This window comes from Astyanax mexicanus, chromosome 15, assembly GCF_023375975.1.
Source record: "Astyanax mexicanus isolate ESR-SI-001 chromosome 15, AstMex3_surface, whole genome shotgun sequence".
NCBI lineage: Eukaryota > Metazoa > Chordata > Actinopteri > Characiformes > Acestrorhamphidae > Astyanax > Astyanax mexicanus.
In genome coordinates, this window is record NC_064422.1 from 4445278 (window position 1) to 4467120 (window position 21843).

The 21843-nt window shown below is 36.6% G+C and overlaps 1 protein-coding gene across 4 annotated transcripts in view; it reads left to right on the forward strand.

The window, feature by feature from the left end:
• The window catches only part of LOC103040198 (butyrophilin-like protein 2), a 275510-nt gene that overhangs the window by 129847 nt on the left and 123820 nt on the right, over positions 1 to 21843 (forward strand). For 2 of the 4 annotated variants that reach the window (XR_007424467.1, XM_049464767.1), the window contains exons 2-6: positions 6176 to 6520; positions 12441 to 12791; positions 14534 to 14635; positions 14726 to 14821; positions 18523 to 18615. Coding sequence is in view for 3 of the 4 variants with exons in the window: in XM_049464767.1 (XP_049320724.1) it covers positions 6176 to 6520; positions 12441 to 12791; positions 14534 to 14635; positions 14726 to 14821; positions 18523 to 18615 (987 nt within the window). In the remaining variant the exon portion in view is untranslated. Of the gene's footprint in view, positions 1 to 5394; positions 5539 to 6175; positions 6521 to 12440; positions 12792 to 14533; positions 14636 to 14725; positions 14822 to 18522; positions 18616 to 21843 lie in introns of those variants that run through there. The other 2 variants (XM_049464768.1, XM_049464769.1) reach the window with 2 other exon arrangements.

A 21843-nucleotide genomic window follows, 5' to 3' on the forward strand; every position in this document is an offset into this window, starting at 1 on the left:
GGCACTTTATATAATTAACCATATGTAACGGAGTTAAAAAGACTACAAAAATAATTGAAAAAGAACTACATGAAATAATATGAATTCTTACAAAAGTATTAAAATTATATTAACCTTTAGTGAACAAAATAGACTCTCCTTATGTTTTATACTCCTGTTGGAAGTTGGTTGATGTGATGTAACAGTAAAAAGGAAATGATTTCTTTGTGCTTTTATTTTGAAATACAATTCCCTGCACCAACAAGGCAAATGCGTGTTTTTTTTATTACTTATCCCTCCGCGCCGTAGCTCCAGAGAAGTTTGAATGCAGCGCAGGAGGTAAGCAGAGCTGTAAGGGCTTCGTGAAAAAGTGCTGGTTTAAGCAAATATAAGTATTTTTGAGAAAAGTTCCTGTCAAAATAATGTGTTATATCAGTTCTAGTCACACTTCTGTGCATTTTGAGCGGGTATTGAAGCATATTTTGCCCAATAATTAATTATTTCTGCTCCGGTTGGGTTATCAGCTCTGAGGTATAGCCGTTTTGGCGGCAAAACACTAAGGTTACATGTTAGAGAATGAGCCTGAAAATGTAGCTCATGTGCTGTATTTTCCTTTGTTCCAGGTTTTATAGATATATATGTAGTTGCAGATGCTTAATAATAGGCTGGGATTATTTTTGTTGTGTATGTGCAGATATGTTGAGGTTCTGTTTTTTTAATTAATGTAAATGTTCTGTCCTGTGAAAAAAAAATCTCTCTAAAAAGAAAAAGAAATAAACGAGAGATAAGGAAGAAATCCTACTCTGTCTGACTGCAGTACTAAAAAAAAAAAACGATACGATCAAATGTAACGTGTGTGATTTTCAATGTTTTTTTTATATTGGGCCAGAACAAATACCCATCATATGAAGAGTTAGTATTCTACTTTAAGGGAAACCTGGAGGGAAACACAGATGTGCCACCTAGTTAAACCACAGTATGCAAAAGCAGTATGCGAGATGGGGTAGTGTGTCCGAATGCGCAGTAGGCGAGTTTGAGGACCCAAAAAGTTCCCGGATGACGTACTGCACCGGGAGAGATTTTTAAATATACAAGCCCAGCACACTCCATCCGCTAATATTTCCCACAATCCACCTGGAGCCGCGCTGAGCTGAGAGACCCGACAGTGAGCGGCGGAGCGGCGGAGGAGAGGAGTGAGGGACAGAGAGAGAGAGTTTATGAGGTGAAGAGAGTCATATATCTAAACTGTTTTGGTTGTTTGTGATATCAGGCTGTAAATGAGAGATTTATGAGGGTTAGTTTAAGTTAAAGTAGCGAGTTATAGGGGTGTGGGTTTATTATTAATGCTGTTGCAGACAGAATAACTTTAATTTCGTATCTGAACTGCTTTACTGAGCAGCGTTAGCCCTGTGCTACTGAGATCAGTTAGCTTAGATAAGAGTTATCAAACTTATCACAACTCTTTATTAATCTTCTGTTCTGCAGCACCAGCGTTTACTAACACACTACAGCCCTGTATGCTGAAGTGCTGAGGAGCTGCGGCAGGTTTTATTTAATACTGATCAGTCTTTATAAACTCATCTGAGGAAACAGGCTGCTGATATCAGAGAGGCTTTTCAAAATTCTAACCAAAATCTGACCATTTCATTTAGTTTTATTAAATACCTAGCTAACCAGCCAGGATGGTTAGATTTTTAAGCTGCTCTGAATTTATATTATATTTGTTTAAAAATAAAAAAATTAAAAGACTTGTCATTCTTGTATTTTGTGGGGAATTTATTTAATGTGTAAATATGCAACTGAGGGAAAAAATCTATTAAACAAAATAAGTAAAAGAATTTTTGAATTTACATTTTATTGCCAAATCTGATCCCTAGTTTTCCCGAAACTGACTGGTTCTATTGATGACATTTTTGGTAGCATATTTAATTTATATCAGTAATGCATATTGGCCAATGCAAGTTGGCCTTTATGTTTAACACTGTCAGTAAAAGATAATGTATAACAACAAGGATCATGTGTTTAAATATTCATGATAGAAAAGGTGAAATGGCAGGTATTTATTAACATTTTGGTATTTACCTTTGAAACTTTCTGATATTTGTTTTGTTCCATTAGCAAACATTATTAAATTAAATATTTCAGATTTGAGGAAAATATTAGTTTTAAGTTTTATTTACAGTCAGTGCTTATTAAATAGGACAGGTTGGGGGTTATTTATTAATAAGAGCGGATTAATGAGGGGATTTTAAGTAAATTAATTTGGGTAAAGCTCTGTAAACTGTGCCGCTGGCTAGGAGGGGTGAGAGGTGAAAGGGCGTCAGAGGTAAGATGGTGGATGTAGTGCGGCTGCGTGCGTACTGCGGTCTGGCGTACTGTAAAAGCATACTGCTTTGCCCGGCGAGCAGTGCGTACTTACCCCAAACCAGTACGTACTGCTTAAGTATGCGATTTCGGACGCAGCCTTGGTTTGGACGGTGAGTGACGCAATTTCCGGCTTGCGTACCTGCTGGCTGTTTGTTTAGCACGTCTCTGTTGTTGGTCTTTGTTTTAGTCGTTTCTTTACGTTTTATATTATTTATTAACTTTAAACCGCCTTTACAACCTTTCCAAACCTATAAAATCACTAAGGTAGCTATTCATTTTGTGTTATTACTCTATTTTTGCTGCTGTTTTTGTGCTTACTTCGAGATAATGGCAACCGTGGAGGCCCGCGCTCTCGTGACGCTCAGCGAGGAGCTCACCCGACTGGATCAGCAGATCAAGCGCCTGCTCGAGAGGCAGTCGTAGCTCCACCGGCAGAAGATGAGGCTGGAGGAGTCCCGCGATGCCTCCTTCGTGGCCGTCTCCACCCCGGAGCTGCCATCGCGGTGAACCCCGGTGGTAGTCATCTTCACCCCCGGTCCAGGAGGGGCCTGGGAGCTGTCTTCAAACCCTCTCTTTATTGTGTAAAAAATAAATGTCTTAATCAATATTCTCAAAATTGAGATATTGCATCAGAAATCCAAGATGGCGACCAACAGTGAAAATGACAATATGACCTCTGGAATATAGGTCAAATCTTTTTATTCTGCAAGAACTATGCAGGTATATATTTTTTTCTTATTAAGAATGAAGTAAGGAACAATTTTATGAAAGTTTAATCAAAATTGATAATGTAGTTTTTTTGGTTCTGTGTCAAAATGTAACTGTCCACTATAGTGGACGTCATGCACCAATGGTAACATTTAGATTATAAGGACATTGAGTAAATTGGCTAAATTAGCTCTAATTATTGTTATTTTAATTTATTATTAATATTATAATACTGTAATAGATATTTTATTATTATATTATATTATTGTAGTATTATTATACATATTATATGTATATGTATTAGTATTATATATTATTATATGTATTATTACGGAAATATTATTATAAACTAATGTGTTAATTGTGAGTATGCTATAATTTATATTATTTATGATATATTCCATCATAACAATATAACAATAGTAAATACTGGTGAAAAATAGGGTAAAATAAGGGTTACATTTAGATTAAACATCATAATGACATTTCTCCATCTGCTTGCCTGAGCAATGAGAAGTATGTTTTTATTAAATTACTTTTTAAATTATGTATATATGCTAATTTCCTATTTAATGTCTCCACAATGGGACATGCTGGATTTTATTTTTGTTATTACTTAATATATTTTAAAGTTTGAGTGTATGAGTGAGTGTATGTATACTAGCATGTTCAGTTCTGTTGCATTGTTATCCAATGCATGAGTTTAATAAGCTATTTTCTTCAAATGTGCTGATGCGACCAGACCCTTAATACTTTTATGTAAGCTGTTTTCATATTGAAGCGTTTGTATATGAACAGTTCCCATAATATATTGTTTCTTTGAGCTATAAACATGAAATAAAACATTTTCTACTAAATTGCATTTTATCCCGTTAGTGCATGTTGTCCACTACAGTGGAGAGTTGTGTATCTCTGACAGAATAAATAATAATAATAAAAAAAAACTTACTATATGTTTTAAGTCTTTCTTGTGAGTAAAAAAAATACATAGAAAAAAATCCACATCAGTGATTTAATAATTCATGCATGAAAGGGTTAAAGGTGTCTAAAGCTAAAGGTATTGCTGGAGTGTCGTGTTTTTCAGGAAAATAAAGTAATGTAACTGAATTCAATTATGCTTTGAGTTTTATTTTGTGAAGGAGAGGGAAGTTGTTTAAATTAATATTAAAGCAACTACAAATGTGTAATCATTTTTTACTGCACCAGAGTTAGAGAGAAAAAAACTGTTAGGTTTGATTTATATATATCTAAAGTGGGAGTGTTTTGTGTTATTTGAGACTTGATCTGGGATTATTTAATTTTGTTTTATTTTATTTTTCTTCATATAAGTAAAGAGAACAATCTGAGAGCTAAATAAATAGCTCCACTTTTTCCACAAAGTCACGTGTATTTTGCTGTTTTCTTTTTAAGATATTGAAATGTTTGTTATGGAGGCACAATTTTATTATTTGAGTGTTAGCTTATTCAGCTAAAGGTTTGTCTGGTTGTTTTCAACCAATATCAAGTTGAGGTGTAGGCCCCCCTAAATTTATATTGGGTGCCTTTAGGGAGGGGTTACATGTGATTTTTGTTAATCTGTTTGTATGAAATATGAGAAAATAACAGGTAACAGTTCTGTTGGCAAGAAAACATAGAAACCATATAAGACAGAAATTGGAAAAAGGGATAAATAATGTTAAATAAATTTTAAATAAATATTTTAATTGTAGAAAAGATATTGAAATGTGATTTGTGTTTGCGATATGTTTGTATGACATGACAAATATAGAATTATTAATTTGCAAATTGAAAATTGTGTAATTGTAACTGTCCCTCAAACATAATAACTGGCAAAAAGTGAACCCCACCCTACACCCCACCGACTTTGAAATTATTTCATTTTTACATATACCAGTCTGTGATCATCCATCCATACATTCAAAATGTAAAATTGGTGTTATAGAGTTGGAGTGAAGCTGAATAGCTAACAAAGTGAAACACAGAATTAGGTGATAATTTTATGATACATGCTTTACAACCAGTCAAACCACAAAGGGACCAGTGTACATGAAAATAACAAAATGAAAACTAGAAGAAGTTCTAGAAGACGGTGTTCTGGAAGTTTATTTGTAACATGTTTACTTTGTTTTAAAAACCTCTAGGCTGTAGTTTTTTTTTTTACAGATTTGGAGCTTCATATTGCTTCAAGACACTAAGTAACCTTGGTAAGTTAAATGAGAGGACTCTTCTATTGCTGCTTTAAAACACTACACTGCACAAATACTAAAACAATCCCTCCTGCCGCTGATTGGCCGGTTCAAGTTTTTAGCTGTGTGATTGGCTCTAATCGCCCTAAAGATTCACAGCCGCTCTCGGGCCCCGCCCACTGCTGGCTAGAGTGAAAGTAAAGAAGTCTTCCGTTGTTCGGCAGAGTTTCTCTCCCTCGAGTAAAGATGGTTTTTTCTATCTGCGTTTATCTGTCAGGACTCTTACTATCCTGTTCCGGTAGGTGATATTTAAACTTGACTTCTTTCTGCTGTAATCTCTACAATAACAGAACAGAAGATCATGCGTATACAGCGCCTTACCAGCGTAAATACTCTCTCCTATTTATATAGGCCCTTACCACCTTAAATACTCTCTCCACTACTGTCTATAACTGCTGTCATTACAGCTGAGTATATGTACAGAAAGCAGGGTATATAAACGAAATAAGAATCTAAAATAAAGAGTAAACAACTGGTGGTATTATACTTGAATCTAAATCCATGAAGATGTAAAAATGAGACACTTTATTCACAGGAGAGGACAGAAATTAGATTTTGTATAAGATTATGTTTTTTAAATGTTTTTTTGTTCATTTGAGAAAAAAAGCAAAGTAAATAATATGGCTTAAATGGGTTATTTAAACGTTTTATAATTCAAGAGCGTTGTTTTTTGTTATAAGAAAGAAAGTGAAAGTAAAAAAAAGTTATGCAAAACATAACTCCAGTAGGCCTACCTGACCTAACAGACAACGCCCAGTGCCAAAACTTTTTGTGGTGCCATAACAAAAATACCATGTACATCAGGATCTTTGTCTAACTAAATTTTTTGTAGGTGATAAATGTTAGTCTGTTGACCTTGTTTTATTTTATCTTAGGGCTCCATGTTTTAGGTCCTACTGATCCTCTGACTGTAAGGTTGGGGGGCTCACTGATGCTACCCTGTTATACTGAAACCCTCATACCCCTGGAGGAGCTGGAGGTGGAGTGGATGAGAACTGACTCTGAATCTTTAGTGCATTTATTCCAAGATGGAGAAATTCGACCAGAGTCTCAGAACCAGGCTTACAGTGGAAGAGCCAGTTTCTTTACTGAGGAGATCAAGCACGGAAACTTCTCCCTCCTGCTCACAAATATAACCACTGAAGATGCAGGAGTTTACAACTGTTCTGTTCACAGACAAGATGAATCTGCTCAAACTTCAGTTCAAATAAAGGAGATCGGTGAGTGGTATAATTTTGTCACACAGTGTATGTAAAATGGGCTGTAAAATCATAAGAACTATGAAAAGTTCTGTGGAACTGACACCAATAAATCCAGAATACCTGGTATCTTACTTCCGGGGCCTGACGCGAATGGCTGCCTGTTCCGGTAGCTCCGTCTCCTTTGTGTGTTTTTTCAAATTTTTTTAAGTTTATTTATCGTCTCTGTGCTACTACACACATCTAGTGTGCATCCCTAGAATTTCCCCTCGGGGATCAATAAAGTATCTCTATCTATCTATCTATCTATCTATCTATCTATCTATCTATCTATCTATCTATCTATCTATCTATCTATCTATCTATCTATCTCTATTTCGTATATATTACTGATTTATCTTCTTCAGGAACACAGATGCTGTGAACTATCGTAGAGGATTGTCTTGTGATATATATCGCGTATCAGACAATGACAGTGTCATGTTATATTTGTGGAAAAAGTAATGTAATAATATTGTACCGTGCGATGACCTGTGATTCCCACCCCTAGTATGAATTCATTTTAGATACAGTGGTTTGAAAAAGTTTGGGCACCCCTGTTCATTTTCAGGATTTCCTTTATAAATCATTGGTTGTTCGGATCAGCAAATTCAGTTAAATATATCATACACAAGTGTTTCTCTTGGAATGCCGTGTTCTTTTTCCACCATACGTACAGCCCTCCAAATAACTCAATTGTAGTTTCATCAGTCCACAGCACCTTATTCCAAAATGATGCTGGCTTGTCCAAATGTGTTTTAGCTTTAGCATACCTCAAGCAACTCTGTTTGTGGCTCAGAAAAGGCTTCTTCTGCATTACTCTCCCATACAGCCTCTCCTTGTGTAAAGTGCGCTGAATAGTGAACGATGCACAGTGACTCCATCTGCAGCAAGATTATGTTGTAGGTGTTTGGAGCTGGTCTGTGGGTTGACTATGACTGTTCTCACCATCCTTTTCCTCTGATCATCTGAGATTATTCTTGGCTGCCTCTTCAGGTCTTATCTAGAACTGTGTCTGTGGTTCTTCCATCTCTTCACTATGTTCCTCACAGTGGAAACTGCAGCTGAAATCTCTGAGATTTGAGCTTTTTTTACCCTTCCTCTAAATCATGATGTTGAACAGTCTTTGTTTTCAGGTCATTTCTCATAACTGGATTCACCTGTGTATGTAGTTCAAGGGTCAGTGAATTTACCAAACAAATTTTGTGTTCCAGTAATTAGTGCTAAAGCTATTTAAATCAATAAAACATATTTATGCACCTGCCTCATTACTAACTTAAAAAGTGCACAAGAACCTTAATGAAAACCTCTTTTTACATCCTGTAATGCTAGTTTCAGCTCTGTGCTCCGCCATATTTGTATTGATAATGTCATAGATATATAGAGAGTCTATGTATATATGTCTATTACATTATTATTACTACAGATATTGCTTCTTTAAGCTGGATAATGGTGGAAAGGCTATTTATCGGGCAAATTACGCCCTGTGTACGACAAAAGTCCATTTCACACTGTTCTCCTTTAATTTCACTTCTCAAATATGACCGTGTTGCTCTGCTATATGATATATTTAACTGACATTGCTAATCCGAACAACCAATGATTTATAAAGAAAAGTCATGAAAATGATCAGGGGTTCCCCCCCTCCCCCTTCTATATCTATGAGGAACAGTTTCTCACAAAAATTAGTGTAGTCATCATGAATAAACACACATGCGCATTTCAGATCAGGCACATGATGCAGACTGTATACTTTGTGGCTTATTTGGGGTGCACTGATACACGGCTATCCCACATTCCCAATAGACTGATTATGTTACTCAATAATGGGAGAGCATTTTAACAGAGGCACCAGGGCAGCTCTAACTTTTTGCATTGGTTCACCTATTTTTGTTTCTTAGTTGCGTCAGCACACAATTTTTGTCTGCATTGAATTTAACATAGAAGTTTAAAGGTTCCCTTTTTAACCATTGTCTATATAGACAACATTTATTTGGAAATGATTAACTAACAATCTGTTCAACATAAAGTTATTTATTAGAAGCACAATTCTACAAAGGATTCAAGGAGATTTTATGTCGTTCGCATCACATGTGGTACATGAGGTGGAACGAAATTGTGATCTCATGATCAAGACACAAAGAAGGTAACTTACTGAAAAAGTGTTGGTGCTTAAAGTGCTTCACTGAGCTGATTTTTTTTATTTAAAACATCTTAAGATAAATGAAATAAAAAGAAAATATAAAAGTGTTTTAAGGGCTTTAAACTGAACATATCGTGGCTTAGTGTCTAATGGAGTATCCTTCACTAATTTCGATCGATATGGTAAAATTTCAATATTGATATGAACAATATAAATACCACCACCTGTGGTATAGCTACATCATCACACACTGGCACTGCCAGCCTATGGAAGCCTATAGTGTTCTGTTGTTTCTTCTCAGCTTAAATGCAGTGAACTGATGGCAGTGTATGTAATGAACATTAAAAAGTAACTGGAGCTGTAAAAACTGTATATCTCTTAAAACACCAATTTATAGGTTCATTGGCTACTCAAAAATGTCTTAACCTCTTAACACGCCCTGGCACGCCGGCGGGCCAGAAAAATATGATATTTAATATCTGGCTGTGTTTATGAATAGTTATAGGTTCAATATAGACACCCAATATACCACTTTAAAGCTTAGAATCTCTGCTTTTCAGTTATATAGCATATTTAGCTGTATCTCCTTTCAGAAAATAAACATTTAGGGCGAAATATGCCTTGGTTATTAAAATATTAAATCATAATTTTCATATTTCCGTTTATCGGACGTCCATATTTGATCGAATGCGGACATGTTATACACCACTCGAACCGTCTGGCTCTCCGGATTCCGTTTTAGTGTAGGATGTACGGTTCCTGAATTAGAGCTGAAAGAGCGCGTTGCAGCGCGTGTTCAGAGTTGAAAAATGCACAGGTTTGGTCCTGTATTTACCTACAGTCACTCCCCCCACCCACCCAACACCCACCAGCGCGTCCCCCACTCTCTTACCTTCAAAAAGAGCCCAGACTCAAGAAAATCCATCAATCCAGTCTCCTATAATCCACAGTTATATCCACCCCGCGCGAGGAATAATGTGAGACGGAATCTAAACTTTAATTCCGAATTAAAAGCATTTTATTCGACGCTGCTCCGATTCTGGCCCACAGCCAGACAGGGCGGAGCCTACTGGACATGACGGTATGAGAATGAGGTCTCTCAGCCAATCAGGTGGCGAGCTCGGCCAGCTGAAAGGCTAAGGAAGAGAGATGCTTGGCCATAGAAACTTTCACTAAAGACTTTCCACTCAGCAGAACAACCGCTCTTAAAGAGACACTGCGGATTTCTGTTTGTATATGAGTAGACCACACAAAAACCCAGAGTTTACTGCAAAATGAGTTATAAAAGTGGTAGTTTTTATTCTTATAAAGTTTCCAGTCCTTTGGAGAAAGAAAAGACCATTACTGGTTCAAATCACTATAACTTCTAACCAGTAATAGGTAGCAGTTTAAAATTTTATATGATGATTGTAAACACATTATAGTAAAATATAGAGCTGTCAAAACCCTTGTTCCATGTAAATAGTTCATTTTATGTGTCTGAAAAAAAAAAAAGATAGAAAATCTGAAAAGCGCCTAAAAAGTTTTCTGGTTTTTACCATATTTTGGCCATTACATGTCCAATTGAATAATTAAAATGCCTTAAATGAATTGTGTAAAGGCTTCTAAGTAATATTAATTCATAGAATTGACTCTAAATAATTTAATATTGGAGTGATAAGCCTTCAAATGTGAGTATGTAATTTCAGGCGGAAAATGGTAAAAATAGGCTTGGAGCTTACTACATTCTAAGACAACTATACATTACAAGATAAAATATGTTGCTCTGTAATAAGAAAATATACCAGCTGGAGCTGGGCGATTAGCTTAAAAAATCTTCAGTTTTCAACTACTAAATGATACCCTACTAAAAATCAAACTACAGACGAGAAAGAAATGGTTCAAAACTAGGTTTACCTTAATTTTGGTTTCACTTTATTTTTTCTTTCAGGGTTCACATGAAACAAGAAACAAGCTTGTAAATGAGATGGCAGATCATATAAATCATATAAATGTAAATAGTTGTTCATTTGGAATCAGTTTCTATTTTTTAACGCTAATTAATTACAGCGAATTAATATTTCGTCCCCAACTACCACCGTAATCTTTCCCCCGCCCCCGCCCAACGTGCTGATTTTATTTTTGGCTAAATGACTAAAATGCTACAACACTTTGTATAGGTGTAACGCTTTGGTTCAGATTTCCAGCTCATTTGAACCTTAAACGCATGCGCAGTAGTACAATTATGTAATTTCCTCACACCACTCATCACTACTGTTACTACTTTTGCGTTTCGCTACCCGATTTTTATGCTGTAAAAATCAGCCGGTTACTGAATTTAGTGTTCAAGCAAGCACAGCTATATGGATTGCTGATTATATGAGTATGTAATATATAAAGGCTTATATATAATTTATTCATATAATAAGCAATCCAAATAGCCGTGCTTGCTTGATTCTATATTGGTCTATTGCTCACGTATAACGTGCTGTAGTTCTACAGCATATTGTCAAACCTAAGTATACAATAATGTCGGCAGGTTTTGTACAGACAGGAAATAAAAAAAATAGTATTTTGATGAGTGTGTTGGAGTTGTTTCTCTGATGGAGATCTACTGACCTCTGCTGGATATTTCACATATACATTAAATTAAACGGTGCTCTTTAAAGATCTTTTGAACTGTATATAATTTGATAAAATAAATTTACTTCATAAATTGCTGGCCTACTGCTGATCTTCAGTGTTTCATTTCATCTCAGTACGGAATGTTATTGAATTTGATAAGATCATTCCTTATAACTAACACAATTATTCATTAATTGTTTTCATATAATTCCAAAGTAGTGTAATCAGGATCCTGTAAACAGCATCATAGCAGCAAATTCTGGGCCCTATACACTTTCAATGTCAGTGGGCCCCTATCCATGCCAGTACATGAGGAATGTGAGCGAAAAAAAAGTCAGGATTTTCATGGGCCCCTTTCCTACTCAGACCCTGGGTAGTCAGGTCCACTTTTCCCCCCACTACCACGCCCATGCCTGTATATATGAATTAAAAGCAGACACCCACTGGAACACTTTGTCTAATTCAGGCAGTAACTGGCTGTAGCACACACACAGTAACACACACTAACACACTCTTAAGTAAAGTTTACTAAAAGAAAGGATTGACTGAAGTTCAGTTCACTTATTTACTCTATGTAACATATACAGACATATTTGAGTTTCAGTTCTCAGGCCCAGGCACACTAGATGCATATTCGGGGGGCATTCAGGGATGATACAGATTGCGTGTGTGAGTACACCCTTAATAGAAATGTCTATTCAATAACTACACTCACTGGCCATTTATTTTAGAAACAGCATCCATAGAGATGCAGTTTTACTGCTCCTTTATTCCACCTTGGATGCACATACAGTGCATATAAAAAATATTGCAAATGATGCTGTCACCACCATGCTACACAGTGGGCACATGTGCAGTTTTTGGTGTCTACCAAACATAGCCTCTGATCTAATGACCGAAAAGCTCAACCCTTTACGTCTTTGTAAATATGCCTAGCTCTATGCAGATTTACTGGGAACCATATTCTTTACATTTGTTAGCTTTTTTATACTACAATCAATGAGACACATTACTGCACTCAGCTGATCTCCATGATTCCATTTATAAAATTAGTAAATGGGAAAACATTCAAGGAGGTGGATATTTGTATAGGCCCTGTATAAAGTAGCATATTTAGATTTTTCTTATCTGATCTGATGCTTTATATTTTTTTAGAGCGTTTGACTGTGACTGGAGGTCATGTAATATCTGCATACGCTGGTGAGGCCGTCACTCTGAACTGCTCTGTAGACTCCCATATCCCACCTGAAAAGATGGAAGAAGTCTCATGGAAGAAAGTGGATCAAGATATTCTGGTGCTGATGTTCAAAGATGGTGAGGTCAAGACAGAATCAGCTCATGGGAGCTACATGGGCAGAGTCGAGTTCTGCAGCCTTGATGAAATCAGCAAAGGGAATTTCTCACTTAGATTAAAGGATCTCCGCACTGAAGACAAAGGCCTGTATATGTGTGAAGTTTTCTCTGGGGAGTTTTCAGCAAATGCAACTGTGGAAGTTCAGCAGCTTGGTGAGTTTCACTTTTATACACAGTGATAAATGTAGAAATAAGTATGATTGTCTACAGTTTTGTAAAACACAGGCTTGTTGTAAAGATAAGACTAACTGGACTATGAATATTTCATAACCCAAATTATAAAAGAGATGGACGCTGTGTAACATGCAAATAGATTGAAATAAAACAGAAAGCAACGGATTACATACAGCATCTTTATCAGATTTCAGATGTTTAGGTTTTTAATAATTCTATCAGTTAAATACAAAAGTAAGCAAATTATTTATCTACTCTATGGTTTATTAAACAAAATGTTTCACATTTAATCACAATTATGCATTTTAAACTGTACAGTTTAAATTAATTTTAGCTCAGGAGAGAATGAATGAATAACTGGAATAGATATAAAAACTTCCTGCATTGAACATCAGTCAGTAACAGTAGCTGTAAATAATGTGTCTCTTACAGCACTAGTATATAGTTTACTTATTGAACTTAGAACACATGAATACAACTAAATAACAGATAGGAATACAGGGAGTTAGCTTAGTGATTTTCTGTGATTAATTAATATTTTATATCAGAATGAAGTTACTGTGCTGGTTAGATATGGTCAGTTCTGCTGTTTGATATGATGTGTATGATGTCTATACATTATCTGCCCTACTTACAATGCCTGTAAATATCTGCATACCTCTTTGAAACAGTCACTTTTTAGTCTTACATTTGAAATTAAAACTCAGACCAAAGAATTTCTTCTCCAGTTTTATTTACATACTTTCCCTTACCACATTCAAGCAATTGGAAAAAATTAAAAGGTTCTAACAATTAATTAAAAAAATTAAATGCAGAATAACAGGGTTAGGAAAGACATCAGTCCCCTGATTCAGTACTTTGTATATCCATGCTTTGCTTTAATTACAGCCATGAGTCAGTTTGGATATGTCCCTATCAGCTTTGCACATCAGGATTGGGGAATATTGGGTAGTTTTCTGTGACCGGCAAAGCACTGCTCTTTTTAAGTCCATCCAATTTCGCAGTGACCAGCAATGCCTTCTGTCTTGAAGACCATCCATAGATTTACTTTCGAATTTAGGCCAGTGAAGGACATTTACCTTTCTATCTTTAAGCCACTGCTGTGCAGAGGGCCGCATGTGTTCCCCGGGAAACTGGATGTACTTGGAAGCATCCATATTTCCTATAGTCCTGACCAATTGCTCAGTTCCTGCTGAAGAAAAACTCCCCCATAACATAATGTTACCCCCACCATGCTTTACAGTAGGTCTGGTGTATTGGTTGTGGTAGGCTGTGTTTGGTATTCGCCCAAACACAATCCAGAAGGTCAATCTTGGTCTTATCTGACTATAAAACCTTTTCCTACATGTCATTAGACACTTCCAAGTGTTTTTTGCCAAAGCACAAACAAGATTCAGCATGACACTTTTTTTAGGAGTGGCTTCTTTTTCGCCATCCTGCCATACAGGCCAGCTTTGTGTAAAGCTTGTGAGATTGTTGTCACATGCACAGGCAGACCATCCTCAGCTATACAGCCTTGTAGGTCCTTCAAAGCTGCAGATGGCCCCTTGGCAAAGAGTCACCCCAGCAATAAATGTTACCATACATATACAAAATACAGTAAACAACATACTATAGTAAAGACAGTTGAGCATGGAGATAAAAAATAATAATAAGAAGACGAATATGCTGTTATTGTAAGAAGTTATATATGTGTATTTGTATCTGTATGTGTCTCACAGGTTTTTCCAGTATGCATATTGGGGTTTTGTTTCTCTGCACACTGGCTTTTGTATTTCCAGTCTTTCTAAGCTATCATGCTCGCACATATTTAATAAAGAAAGGTAAGTAAATTCTTTATTTAATTCTTAATTTGATCATAGAAATTTGTGTTGCAGTCAAACACTCATAATTAAATACTTTATTTCCTCTAGACTACGGAAGAACTGCCCTGTCTGTACAGTGTGTGTTTGTCATTTCTCCGAACGTTGCTATGTTTCTTGCTTTCATCCTCTGGGGTGTAATCGAGGGTAAGTGTTGTAATTAATGATTCGCTCATAATAACTGTACTGTTGAGTCTCATGTTAAATTAAAATGTATTTACAGTTTTTTTTTACAGCTGCTAACAAGTGTTTCCAACGCTTAAATATTTCTTTAAATCTTTCAACACACCAACATATCTACCTCTCACAATTAGCTTTATAGTTAATTCCCTGCTTAAAAGTATATTTTGTTCACTTAAAACCAAGTTCTCTGCATTCACTAACTCTATTACAACACAAGCAACCTCAGTAAAACTCTATCACATGTTCTCTCTTCAAAAGGAGCCAATCACAGCACAAGCACTGTCTGAGAAATGAGAATGGTGAAATGTGTTCACAAATATCCTCATGTTTCCTCACACCTGTAGTCTTTCTGCTTCTGGTATCAGTTGTTGGTAGAGTTAGTTAAAAACAGCAGAAGGACCTGGTCATATTTATGCTGGAGGTTCTTGACCTTCTCACTGTTCATTTTAAAAGTAACTGTGTAGAACAGCTTCAGCTGAACATTGTGTTTGGTCCTCTGTAAATTTGCTCTGGTTTCTCTCAGTTTAATTGCATTGTAAATGGCCATGTATTCAGTGGCTTGTTAGCATTTTGTGTGCACATTTTAGAAATATGTTAATTGACGGCATATTGTATAAAACCAACATTAATTTAAGCATTTAGCAGTACTTTAGATACTTTTTCGAAACTTTAGTTCAGCAACACACCTACCTCATACAGTTAACCAAATAGTTCATATTCTGCACAAAAGCTCATTTTGTTGTACAAAAAAAGCATAATCAACTTATTTTGTTGAAACACTAACACACACTCTCTGTTCCAGAGCTACGTAAAGTCAGATACTGTTTAACCACTTTAAAAATAATAACAGCTAATGACAGAAACAGCATTACTGTTGTACTCTCACTGAAAACAGCTTTCTTATGACCTTTTGTACTTGATTGTCAAATGTGTGCCTTTTTGGCAGCATACAGTGGTATGAAAAAGTTTGAGCACAACTGATCATTTTCATGATTTTCCTTTATACATCCTTTTTTGTTTGGATCAGCAATTTTAGTTTAATATATCATATAGCAGACAAACACAGTGATATCTGAGAAGTGAAATGATGTTTATAGGATTTACAGAAAGTCTGCAATAATTATTTTTATAATTTTGTAATTTATATATATATATATATATATATATATAATTTTATTTATTTTTTATAATAAATAAAATTAAGCAGGTGCATAAATTTGGGCACCCTTGTCATTTTATTGATTTGAATAACTTTAGCACTAATTATTGGAACACAAAATTAGTTTGATAAGTTCAATGACCCTTGACCTACATTCACACAGGTGAATCCAAATATGAAAAGGGGTTAAGGTCAAAACACAACTCCCAAATGACCTGAAAACAAAGACTGGTTTAGAGGAAGGATAAAAAAGCTCTCTATGAGGAACAGAGTGAGGAAATGGAAGACCACAGGCACAGTTCTAGTTAAGACCTGAAGTGGCAGCCAATAAAAATCTCAGATAATCGAGGAGAAGGATGATGAGAACAGTCAAAGTCAACCTACAGACCACCTCTAAACCTCTAGATGAAGTCACTGTGCATCGTTCAACTATTCAGCTCACTTTGCACAAGCAGAGGTTGTGTGGGAGAGTAATGCAGAAAATGCCTTTTCTGAGCACACGCCACAAACTGAGTCGTTTGAGGTATGCTAAAGCACATTTGGACAAGCCAGCTTCATTTTGGAATAAGGGACTGTGGACTGATGAATCTAAAATATTGATGTAATTTTTCTGTTGGGGCACCCAAATTTATGCATCTAATTTTGTTTAAAGAGTTATTGCACACTTTCTGTAAATATCACTGTGTTCCTCTGCCATATGATATGTTTAACTGAAATTGCTGATCCGAGCAACCAATTATTTATAAAGGAAGATCATGAAAATGATCAGGGGTGCCCAAACTTTTTCATACAACTGTATTGTCTACAAACAAATGAGTATTTCTTTGTAAAACTATAGCTTAGACAACAAAATAGTACACAGTTATCTACTTAAATAATATTAATTATAACATTTATTAGCCTTAGTCCCATATTGGCAAAATTAAAATACCGTATTTTTCGGACTATAAGGCGCACGATGAGTGAACGGTCTATTTTTAGTGTTAGTCCATACACAAGGCGCACTGGATTATAAGGCGCACTAAATGAAACTTAGCCGCAACGCTCCGACAGACCATAATATTATGTTGAAGCACAGCAAGTACGTATTACTCCGCGACGCTCCTGACAACGGTAGCCGCAACGCTCCGACAGACCATAATATTATGTTGAAGCACAGCAAGTACCGCATTACTCCGCGAGGCTTCTGACTATAATAGCGTGTTGTGCCGAATTTGGTGAATAAAACGGTTTTAAAACAGAGATAAAGATTGGATAAGTTTAATTTCTGGATGAAGTGATTTCCAGCGCTGTTTGGATATAACTGTGGATTACAGGAGACTGGATTGATGGATTCTCTTTAGTCTGGACGCGTTTTGAAGGTAGGACCTGTGGCTGAGCGCGGGTGTGTGTTCGGGGGGGTGGCGGCAGTGACCGGAGGTTACCCCAGGACAAAATGAGAGCCTTTTATTACTGGAAACATGCGCTCTGACGCAGCTTTAATTCATGAAACATACATCCTACAGTAAAAGCACAGTTCTGGAATCCGGAGAGCCAGACGGTTCGAATGGTGTATGACATGACCGCATTCGATGAAATATGGACGAACGATAAACGCAAATATGAGAGTTATGAATTATTAAAATCATAACCAAGGCATATTTCGCCCTAAATGTTTCTTTTCTGAAAGGATATTCCGCTAAATAGGCTAAATAGCTCAAAAGCAGAGATTCTAAGCTTTAAAATGGTATATTGGATGTCTATATTGAACCTGTAACTGTTCATAACTATTCAGAAACACAGCCAGTTATGAAATATTAAATATTTCTGGCCCGCCGGTGGGCCAGCGCGTGTTAAGAGGTTAACTTTACTTAGAAGTGGGCGCTAAAAAGAAACAGTTTGTGCTATTACCCCAGAACGGGTGGAAAGGAAAGTTTACCGGCACCTTGTTCTGGCCACGGAGCTACAGTGGAAACTAGCTACCCTGAGCCACAGCCTAGAGGCAGTACGGCAGTCAAAGGTAACCGCGCGCTAGCCCAAGAGGGGGATCTTTTTCTGGCGTGGGTGAGGAATTCTGCACAACAGAGCGCCGTGTACCACATAAAATCGAGGTCAGTAAACACAAGCAAAATCCATACACAAGGCGCACTGCATTATAAGGCGCAATGACGATTTTTGGGAAAAAATAAGTATTTTAAGTGCACCTTATAGCCCGAAAAATACGGTACACAAGCACACAAAAAAGTCTTACTCTTCTTTTAAAACCAGAACCCATTCTTACTTCCTCTTACCCATTCTTCTTATCTCTCTTCATTGTCCTGACAAAACTATTCTGCTACCTCTACCTTGTCTTGGACTATGTTTTCCTCTCCCCTGCCCTGGAATAAATATCCCTCTCTCTTGTGCTGGACAAACTATTATACTGGACTAACTCCTGCATTACAAAGACAAACCTGTTTCAGATATTTCTTGTATTTTAACTTTAAATGTAAGTGGCATGTTATTAAAACTGATTTTTCTTTTCTAGGGTTCTTCAGAGAGGCTGCTACTTGCTCAGCCCTTAGTCTGCTAAGGATTGTTTTCCTGTTTTGGACTGCTCCATATTTGAGTACATTTCAAGGTACAGTTTACTGATCAGAGTGATGGAAAATGAACAGTGTATTTGAGTGATATTCACTGCTCAAAAAATCATTACATCATTACAGTATAACACAGTTAAACTTCTGGAATATGTTTAGTAATTATTCTTGTTTGAGAATTAAGTCCACCTCCTTTTGTTGAAATGAAAGTAATAAAGCTGCACCATCAACAACCAGACAACCCCAAGAAAGGAATATTTTTGTAGGTGGCAGCCACATACAAATACCACTGATTGTTCACTAGTGTTCTTGTCACTACCTGCTGCATGTTGCACAGGCAGTCCAGATCCTCCATGATTACACATCCATACATGCTGTCAGGGTTTGCTGTGTGGAGCCAGGTGAGGGTCTGATCGGCATCTCGTAGGGCTTTTTTTTTTTATATATTTTGTTTTATTGAATTTTTATTTTTGCAGAAACATATACAGAACATGCATATTCCACCCTGCCCCATCCATTCAGACATTCAGTACATCCTCAAGATAGCTAAAAAAAAAAAAAATAATAATAATAAAAAAAAAAAAAATAAAAAAATAAAAAAAAAAAAATAAAAAAAAATAAAAAAAAAGGGGGGGGGGGGAGATTAAGCAGAGGGTGGATTATTTTTATATTTCTCTCACTCTTGAGATTCTTTAAGGTGATGAAGTATGGGTTCCCAGAATTTTATGATGTGCAACCGGGAATGAGGATTCCGAGTGCGCAGTCGCTCCATTGTAATAAAATTGTACATTTCAGATAGCCAGTTTTTAAAAGAGGGAGCTGAACGTGATTTCCAATGTAACAGGATCAATTTTTTAGCAACCATCATAGACGCCATCACTATACGTTGAACCGTATACGACAACCCAAACAAAAAAGAAGAGCAGCCACATATTATAAGAATAGGATCTGGTTCCAAAGGGATCTCGAGAACACTTGAAAGCCATCTAAATATATTATTCCAAAAGGGCTGCAAAGCCGAGCATGTGGTGAATAAATGCGCCAAGGTGCCTCTTTCTATTGAACATTTGTCACAGAGTGGAGAAATAGCAGGGAAAATCTTGTGCAGTTTAGTTTTAGAATAGTGCAACCGATGCAATACTTTGAATTGAATTAATCTATACCGTGAGTTTATAGAGCAGTCCAATGTTCTAGAAAGACTTTCCTCCCACAGATCCTCAGGTATTTTATCTTCCATTTCTTTTGCCCAGGCTTCCCTGAGATAAGCAGAATCAGGAGTACATTTTAGAAATGAGATACAACGAGATATTCTTTGTTTGGACAGCGGCTCTGAGTTCAGGAAACGGTATAAAACATGATCTGGTGGTTTTGATGCTAAGTCCAGGAGGGCAGTCTTGGTGTAGTGCCTTAGCTGTAAGTAACGAAAGAAATGCGTCTGTGGTATGTTGTATTTATCTCTCATGTCGTTAAATGACATAAAACAACCGTCTTTATACAAGTCTCCTAAAGAGACTAAGCCTTGGTTTTCAAGTTCTATAAAAAATCTTTCGTTTTTGGCAGGGATGAATTCTTGGTTGAATGTAATAGGGGTATGTATAGAAGTTGGTGGGGCTTTTGTGGCAAGCTTAATTTGATTCAATATTTTTAAGGAGTTTTTGATTATCAAATTGTAGTTTATGCCAATTTTACCAAATGATAGTTTTGTATATAGAAACGTTGGTAAAGAGGTCAAAGGAGAGAAACTGGCCTCAACCTTAACCCATAGTGGGGTATGCTTTGACACCAGTCCAGAGCGAGAACCTAGCTGCCAAAATGAAATGGCTCTAGCATTTGCCGCCCAATAGTAGAGTTTAAAGTTGGGTAAGTTCAAGCCCCCATCTGTGGTGCTTTTTTGTAAATGAGTTTTGGAGATGCGTGGGGTCTTTTGAGCCCATATGAACGAGAGTATACACGTATCTATTAGCTGGAAAAAGGAGTTGGGGAGGAAAAAAGGAAGGTTTTGAAAAAGATATAGATATCGTGGTAATATAATCATTTTAATGGCATTAATTTTTCCAATCATAGACAGTGGAAGTAATTTCCATCTTGCTATTTCCTTTTTAAGCTTGTCTAATGCATTCTCGTAGTTTAATTTGATGGTTGTTTTTGGATTTTTAGAAATTTGGAGACCAAGGTATGTGAAGTGTTCGTTAGTTATGTTGAAGGGTAAAGCAGATAAGAAGTTTTGATCAAAATTATTAGTAAGTGGCATAAATTCACATTTGTTCCAATTAATTGTGTAGCCTGACAATCGACCAAACAGATTTATATAATCCAAAAGTTTGGGAACAGAAGTAGCAGGATTGGAAATAGACAGTAAAAGGTCATCCGCATATAAGTTAACCAAGGTCTCAAGACCATTTATTGTAATACCATGGATATCTGGGTGATTTCGAATGCCAATTGCAAGCGGTTCAAGCGCCAAATTGAAAAGTAATGGGGAAAGAGGATCGCCTTGTCTGACCCCGCGCTGAAGCGGGAATGGGAGAGAGCGATTAGAGTTAGTTAGAATGGAGGAGCAGGGGTGTAAGTAGAGGGCCTTGACCAGGTTTATGAAGGGAGTGCCGAATCCGAATTTACTGAGTGTATAAAACATGTAAGTCCATTCAACCTGGTCAAAGGCCTTTTGGGCATCCAATGAAAGAATGGCCGCTGGGACACTGCCTTGTTGTGCAGAATGAATGGTATTGAGAAGTAAACGCACATTCCCAAATGAAAATCTCCCAGGGATAAATCCCGTCTGATCTGGGTGAATTATATCTGAAATATGATGTGCTAAACGATTAGCCAAGACTTTTGAAATTATTTTTTGGTCTACGTTGAGCAAAGCAATAGGTCGATAAGAGGCAGGATCAGTTTTGACTTTTCCTTTCTTTAATATTACAGAAATGTTTGCCTGGTACAATGAGTCAGGGAACCTGTTATTAGCAATTGAGTCATTAAACATCCTAAGTAACAGAGGGATAAGTTTCGAGGAGAACGTTTTGTAAAACTCGCATCCAAATCCGTCGGGTCCAGTGGCTTTACCTAATGGGAAGCTATCTATTGCGTCCTGAATTTCAGATGGATCAATCGGTGAGTCTAGAGCTTCTCTGGCTGAGTCAGAAAGTTTGGGTATGTCAAGATTATTGAAGAAGGAGTCTAAATCATGTTCTGAAGCTGTAAATCTTGAGGTATATAAATCCGAATAGTAATCTCTAAATCTATTGTTAATCTCTTGGTGATTTGTA